Source organism: Pediculus humanus, genomic scaffold (genome assembly GCF_000006295.1).
Source record: "Pediculus humanus corporis 1103172108231 genomic scaffold, whole genome shotgun sequence".
NCBI lineage: Eukaryota > Metazoa > Arthropoda > Insecta > Psocodea > Pediculidae > Pediculus > Pediculus humanus.
In genome coordinates this window covers 1-8,417 of record NW_002987801.1, presented here as the reverse complement: position 1 = coordinate 8,417, position 8,417 = coordinate 1, and the positions used below count along the sequence as shown (strand labels likewise).

Here is an 8,417-nt window from a genome sequence, read left to right as displayed (position 1 = left end):
AAACTAATGTTGATTGGAAAAAATTAACTACTAACGATGTTATTAATAATTTAAAAGGTTTTATTTAATAATAATTTAAAAAATAATGTTAAAATTGTTTTCGGTTATAAATTGTATTGTTTTTTTTATTTTTCAGGAAAGCAATTGTCTTTATTAAATCAGAAAACAGATAAAAATAAGGATGATAGTACGTTAAGTAAAATTAATGAAAAAAATGATACGACCGAAGAAATTTCCGAAAACGTATCAGGTGAACATAACTAAGTTTGAAAAATGAATGAATTAAAAAGTTACTATTTTTCAAATAAAATTTGTTAATTTATTAAAAATTGTCTCAACTTTTTATTTATTTATTAGATAAAAAATTACTGCAAGGAAGTGACAAAGGAAAACGAATTAGTACAAACCGGAAAAAATTAGGAAGTAATAAAGCAGAAGGTAGTGCCGAAAGTGAAGCATCTTTCGATAGTTTAGATGATAAAGTTTCTGTTAAAATATTGAAAAAAAAATTAAATGATGTTCTTCAAGAGGGTATCCTTGATTCAGTTTTACCGTATTTACTACCGAAACAACAACAGTCGTCGCAGCAAGAAAATTCTGTTTCAACAACTCATAAAAAACAAATTAACGGAAATGGTATGACGAATCAGTCTTTATATTAACCCAAAAAAAAATTTTTTTTGTTCGTTACACTAATACATGTTTATCTATCTAGATTCTAAAAAACCATCTGTGGAAAATCAAAAAAAAAAACCAGGTTTCAATAATCATGCTGACACGCCACCTGATAAAAAAGAGTGAGTTGAAAATATTATATTAAAATAATTTTTTAATATCAAACAAAAAAATAAAGTAAAATGTTTTAATTACAGTATAGAAGTGGTAATTCACGTCTGTGACGAAATCAAAAATTTAAAAAGAGATTTCAAATGTTCTCAAAAACTATTAATTAATCAAATGGGTTATTTTGCCGAAGTAACAAATGGACAAAAACTCGAAGACATGGATATATCGGTTCATTGCGATATCACAATTTTCGATTGGCTAATGAGATGGGTTCAAAAAGATAATTATTCTCAAAAACATTGGCCCGTTTTAGGTGAACTTTCTAGAATTTTTCGAATAATAATATCGAATTTTATTTTAAAATAATATTTTTAAAAAAATCTTCTTTCTCTAGATTCTTCTATTGTAATTCCCGTTTTAATGTCTTCGGCATTTCTTCAAATGACATCACTTCAAGATTATTGTTTGGATTACTGTAAAGCACACATAAATGAAATTATTAGAAATTCACCTAATTTAGGTTGCATCAATGATAACGTATTATCTAGGTGAGAAAGTTATAATAATGTAAATGAAGTTTATGTGGTTTTTATTTATTTTTTATTTTTTTTTTGATTTTAAACAGTTTTTTTTTTTTTGCCTTTTTGTTAGGTTAGCAAATTTATTTACAAATTTAGAATTGGAAGGAATAATTGATAAAAAAGATAAAATTCAAAGTAAATTATTTTGTAAAATGATATTGTCTTTAAGCGAACCCATTCCCGAACATCAAAAGGGTCATTATTCTTCAATCGCAACTTTATTTAAGTAAGAAAATTAAAAATAAAAGTTAAAAAAAAAAAAAAAAAAAAAAAATGTCTGTGGGAACCAATCGGAAATCGTTAATTTAAATTTCGTTTTTTTAAATAGGTGTTCTCAATGTTTAAAATTAATTTTAAAAAATATGTCCGGTTTGATTCCTTGCATACCCGCAAATATGACGATAGATCAATATGGATGCACTCATTCAACTCATCATTACGATTCTTCGTGGAATCTAAGGAATTACGTGAGAGATCTTAAAAACGAATTGAAAACCTGGAGAAAAGTTTATTGGAAATTATGGGGAAATTGTCATTTTTTATATTGTAATGCATGCGAAGAATATTTTCCAGTGTGTCAGATGAATTGGTAAGACAATGTAAAAACTATCTCTCTCTCTCTCTCTCTTTTAATTTTTTTTTTTTTTTCAAAAAGGCTAAAAATTATTTTTTTTTAAATTTTTCAGGTGCAGATTTCATTCGGATCCCGTACAATATTTTCATTTAGAAAATCAAAAAAGTATTTTACATCCGATCGGAAGGTATTCTTGTTGCGGTGAAAAAACTTATAGGTTTGAAGTTATAAAAAAAATTTCTGTAAGTTTTCATATTATTATTAAAAATTTTATTTATTCGCAATTCAAGTTTAAATATATAAATCAATGATTGCAATCATCAGGGATGTTGTTATCGAGATCATGTACTTAACACGAAAACTCCATACGATGGAGAAATATTAAGAATTTGGAATTTATTAAAAAACGTACTCAATACGGAACCTCCTCCGATAACATCAAATCAAAAATACGTGAGATCATCTGGTAAAGATTTTGGAGAAGGTAAAGTTCTTCCCGCCAAGGAAGAATTTTGGTGGTGCGGAGTAAAATTAATTCCAAATAATAAATCTTCCGGGTTTTTAAATAAAATGTGGGATGAAAAAAAGAAAAGCGATATTAAAATTGGTAGTAATTTTTTTTTTTTTGTAATTTATAAATAAATAAATAAAATGAATTGTTAATAATTGTTAAAATGAAAATTTTTTTCAGGTGGAAATGTAAACGATTGTAAAATACAAAAGTCTCAAGTTAAAGGGGAAAGCGTGATAAATAATAATTATCAAGAGGTTTCGAGCTGTTCGAATACATCGGATGATAGTTGCACTTCTTCGGATGAGGATTCGGAAGATAGTAGTCATTCATTGGAAAAAATAAAATCAAAACCTAGAAATTCGGTAGTAGGTTATAATCAACGTGTCGGATCGGAAAGGTAAATGATACGATTATCGATAATTATAATCGGTAGAAGGTTTTTTTTTCTTTTGCGCGCGCCCGAGATTTTTTAATTTATATATATATATATATCATAATTTAATTTAATTTTTCCCGTTAGATTATCAATTATTCGAAAAGAAAAAAAACAGAAAATAAAAAAGAAAATAAGAAAAAATGTAAGGTGAGATTTACCGCCTTTATGATAAAAAAAAAAAACTTGTTCGAAATAGTCGCGATTAATGTTTTAACTTGATTGATCGATTGTCGACTTGATATTAATTTTTTTTTTTTTTTTCATTTTTTTTTTTTTTAAGGAATGAAGAGAATCGTTTTTGGGTACCCAGACTATCGACGAGAAGTAATCAAGATAATCAAAGGGATTACGAAGAAAAAGCATTGAGACAAATCGAATTAGCATTGGCAAAAAAATTATCCGGTGAAAATTTCAGGAGTCATCAAAATACAAGAAGTGCAAATCAACAAATTGTGCCTCCAGGTAAGAAAAGAAAAAAAATTTTTTTTTTTTTTAAACGTAGGTTCAAATGGTGATTTAATCCCCGTTGTTAATATAATCAGGAGGGATTTACATCAAATTGGAACAAGCATGGAAAGAAGCTCATTGTTATTCTCACGGATGTCCCGGAAGTTCAATAAAAGCAAGAGTTAGCTCATCGTTTACTAATTTCAACAACAATAATTCAGCTGTAACGAAAAGATCCAAATCAAAGGGACATCTCATTATAAAAAAATATTCTCAAATCGAAAATAAAATTACTTAATTATTATAACGACCACGTGAATAATGTTTTTTCCCCGTCAATTTTTTAAATGCAGTGAATTATTCATTTATACATATGCACGTACATACACGTATATGTATATATATATATATATCTATAATAAAAATTTATTATTATTATTATTATTATTATGATTTTTTTTTAATGAAAAATCATTTCGTTCGGATTGAGTTGATATTATTTATTTTATTAACTACATAATTTGCTTCGGTTTAGAATTTTGTCTCTATGACGAAATAATTATTTTGTTTTTCTAATAAATAATAATAATCGGTTTGACATGTTTTGTGTCATGGAATTGAAAATAAAAAGGGAATAAGTGAATAAATTGAAATAATTTTTATAAATTGTTTTTTTTTTTTTTTTTTAAATTTTATTATTAATATTATTATTATTATTTCGCTCCAAAAAAAAAAAAAAATACATAATACATAATACATATTAAGTTTAACTACCCAGTAGTAAACATTTATGTAAAATTATTATTATTATTATTATTATTATTTAAATTGTAAAATGTAGCAATGCGTGGCAATAATTATTTATTGGTAAAAAAAAAAAAATTTTGATTTTTTAAAAACATTTATAATAATAATAATAATAATAATAATGATAATGAAAAAATTTAAAACGTAAACTAAATTTTTTTTTTTTTGTTTTATACACATTAACAGATAATAATAATTTTTATTTATTTATATATTTTTTTTTTTTTTTACACATTTAAAAGGAAAAAGAAGGAAAAGAAATAGATGAAAACATCAAAAAGGAAAAAAGATTAAAAATGATTGTTTGTTTGTTTGTTTTGTTTGCACTTCTTACATACATAGATAGACATGAGCCTGTTTAAGGTTATTTTACAAGTTATCGATGAATTAACAACAGAGAAAAATCCCATCAGATTAATTTAATAAAATATTATCAGATTAATTAGAATTTATAAGTTTTAATGGATTCAAATAATTTTTTTTTTTTTTTAATCATTTAAACAACGTCACAGCCCTGAATCCTAAAAATAAATAAGAAATTTCATTCTCTCTTTAACATCAAAATCAAAATAATAATAATAATAATTTTAAGTTTTTTTTTTTTAAATAAATATATATATATATATATATATATGTACAACAGAAGTGAAATGAAACAAACGAGAGGAAGAACATTTAATAATGATTGAATTTAAAAACAAACAAACAAACAAATAAAAAGAAAGAAAAAAAAAAAGGCAGTGATTGGTATTGGTCAGTCATTGTTTGATATTTTTATTAATTGGTTCCAAATAACCCTTATAATTTTTTTTTTGGCAACTTTTCTTGTAATTCAAAAACAAACAAACAAACAAACAAACAAAAACAATTGATTGTGAATAATTATTGTTGTTAACAATATTATGTTTAAAAAAAAAATTTAAAATTACAATTTCTGTAGATTTTGTACATTGCAACAAAAAAGATTGTCATTCCTGTTTGTCTTATTATCTTATGATTTAAAAACAAACAAACAAACAAACAAATTTAAATTAATTTGATTGAATTTTTTAATAAAAAAGAAAATTGAGACTGGTTTTTCCTTTTGATTGTTAAATATATTTGTTTGTTTGTATTGATTGTTGTGATTGTTCTAATGTGAATTTGTAATTATGAATATTATTTATAAACACTGTTTGTTATAGAAAACATTATTTAACAATGATTGTATTAGTTTAAAACGTCAAAAAGAAAAAGTTATTAAATTGTTTCGAAACAAACGACAACAATTTATTTTTGAACTATCACGTGTATTAGTTTTGTTTGTTTTTTTCTTATAAAATTTTATAGTTTAATTTGTAATTTTTACTGTAAAAAACATTTTGAAAATTCATAGACAGAAGAAAGGCGGTAAAATTATTCACATAAAACAAAACAATTCGAAAAAATAAACAAACAAACACAAACACATATCCAACATACAACACCGAACAACATTTCATTTAACAATTAAAAACGTACAAAATGATAATTTTTTTTAATAAAATCGGGAAAAAAATGTTTAAATTAATAATAATAATTACATATTTTTGTGCGTTTTTTTTTGTTTTTAAACATTTAAAATCATATGACATAATTAATTAATAATCTTTTGATATTCGTTTGTTTTTTATTAATTGCAAATTTGAAAAACAAAAAATTTACGTTAATCCAGTAAAAACTTATAAAATAAACCACAGCAGAACCTTATATTATCATTATTTTATTAATTTTACATAATATATTTATCAATTTACTCACGGAAATAATAAGGTAATAATGAAAATTTGAAAATGTTCGACAAACGAAACGTAACGGAAAAAGAACACTTTTAAAATAAGCGTTCTTTTTTTTTTTTTTGTTGAAAAAGTCATAGAGTAAGAAATAGAAAAAAAAACTTGTTTATTCTTGATAAAATACTGAACGTATATTTTTTGCACAGTTTAAGGGCGGCAAAGCTTGGATTATGCTAAATTGTTAAGTTATTTGTAATACATACAAAAAAATTTTTTTTTTCTTTTTTTTTTTTTTTTTTAATATTTTCAATGAGCGATCAGCAGCTTAACTACTTTTGGCACAGGTAATCGCAATTTAATTTAAAAAATTAACAATAGTAACTAATTGAAAAGCGTTTTTTAATAAGCTAATAATATTATAACTTTATACTAATATTTATCATATTCAACAACAACAAAAAAAATACTGATTTTTTATTTTCTATTATTATTATTATTTATGATGGAAACATTTAAGCTATTTTATTATCATAATTAATATGATTATTATTATTTACTTTTTAATATAATGATGCACTTGTCTCACACTTGAAATTATTTTAATAAGAAAGACATGGTAATCTACCTTTTTGATATAAAAATTTAAAAAAAAAAAAAAAACATTACAATTTATAATTTTATGAGCGTGAATTATTTGATTGAAATTTGATTGATTGATTGATTAATTCATTGATTGATTGAATAATTTATGATTTTGTTTTTAATATCTAAATTACATTATAAATACATTTGCCACAAATATATGTATATTTATATGTCTTAATAAAAGATGAATAGTATACATTAATAAATCATTATTAATATTTTGTGGCTGATTAGATATGTGAAAATGTATGTGTGCAAATTTTACTGAATTTTGTTTTTTTTTTTTTGAAACTTTGGGTTTAACATTGAATAAATTATATTTTCCAATAAAAACATTAACAGGAGCACAAAAGAAAAAAAAAAAAAATTACTCAACATCATCTAAAAGTAATATTATAATTGTAATATTAAGCCAAAAGTTTTTTTTTTGTACTGTGTAAAATTTGACAAGAGTAAGAGGGATAGAAGAAAAGAAAAGAAAAGAAAAAACCTATCATAAGAAAGACATTTTGGTCATATATATATAGTAGAAATTAATTGATTGATTGATTGATTGTTTTAGTTCTTAGGAATATTATTATTATTATTCCAATAAAATATAATTAATAACTTTTTTTGGTAATGCTAGCTTATTTATATCGGATCTCAATCTACGAGGACCTAATATTTTTCTTATTTCTTTTCTGCACAGGTATTTAAGGTCTTTGGGCTGTCTCCAATATGGCATCATAGAAGATTTCAATTGATAAAAGACCGGGCCGAGAACCTTAAAACATTTGGCGTGTCTAAACATTGTTCTCATGACGTGCGAATGCATTCTCTCCGGATTTTCACCCATTATTTCGCAAAGAACGCTCAACGTTTTCCCTGCATTCGAATTTAATTTTCTGCACCTGATAATGGATCTTAAAAACCAGGTAAATGCAGAATTTTTTTCATAATTATTCGTTCCTATTTCCCTTATTTGCGGACCAAAATATAAAACTTCTTTTTTGGATTTGTCCGATTTGAACACATTGGTGACATCAGACGGGGGTTTCAAATGATTGTTATGGAATTGATTATTAACATTAACATTATTATTATTATTATTATTACTATTAAAATTAATTATTTGGTTTTGATTTTTTGTCAGGCCGGCTGAATTAATATTAATTATATCCGTATTTAAAGGCCAAACCGTTGCCCCTGAATTTATGAGTAACCGTGTTAATTCGTAGGAATCGTCAAAATATTGAACACTATAGGTTAACAAAGTTCTACCCTCTATGTTGGCAGCATTTACATCGCTCCCGGCTTGTATTAATAATTCGCACAAGGTATAAGCTTTTCTAAAAGCTTTTTCTTTTAACAATCTTCTACCTGCGTATAATAACGGAGTGTTTTCATCTTCGTCCCTTGATGACAAATACGGATGACGTTTTTCCGAATATTCAAAATCCTTATGATGATGATAATAATATTGTTTCGATTGATTCGATATTAATCTATCGTCATTTTTAAATATTATTAATAATCTTATGGCTTCCGTTATGTTCGTCCAATTTTCTTGAATATTACCTGTAAATGATTTTTTTTGATTACTTTAAAAAATTTTTTTTTTCTCGTCTGCTTTTGTTTTTGTTTTTTTTTTTTTTTGAATATTACCGTATAAAAGTTCTTCTAATGGATTTATATCGACTTTTAATTTGTTTTGGCTTCGATTGCAATGAACACAATTTTTTTTGGAAAAAAGACGATTGAATTTAATATTTCTAGTCGTGTGTTCCCTAAAATTAACATCGACTCGACTGGATTTTAATAATGATTTTATCAAACTATTTTTCGAATCGTTATATAAATCATCTTTCGAACCTGAAATTAATTACATAAT

The 8,417-nt window shown here is 24.3% G+C and overlaps 2 protein-coding genes across 2 annotated transcripts; one reads left to right on the top strand and one right to left on the bottom strand.

The window, feature by feature from the left end:
* Positions 1-957: 957 nt before the first annotated feature.
* On the top strand, positions 958-3,636 carry Phum_PHUM455560 (uncharacterized protein; the record flags this gene model as incomplete). The annotated part of the gene is made up of 9 exons (XM_002429852.1): positions 958-1,099; positions 1,181-1,334; positions 1,438-1,593; positions 1,696-1,956; positions 2,054-2,183; positions 2,266-2,551; positions 2,633-2,852; positions 3,172-3,353; positions 3,434-3,636. 9 exons carry the CDS (start codon positions 958-960, stop codon positions 3,634-3,636), a joined length of 1,734 nt encoding a protein of 577 aa, XP_002429897.1.
* Positions 3,637-6,911: 3,275 nt separating this feature from the next.
* Phum_PHUM455550 (uncharacterized protein) lies at positions 6,912-7,382 on the bottom strand (the record flags this gene model as incomplete). Its single annotated transcript, XM_002429851.1, has 2 exons — positions 6,912-6,925; positions 7,199-7,382. The coding sequence occupies 2 exons, from the start codon at positions 7,380-7,382 to the stop codon at positions 6,912-6,914; spliced, it is 198 nt and encodes a 65-aa protein (XP_002429896.1).
* Between the last annotated feature and the right edge of the window lie 1,035 nt (positions 7,383-8,417).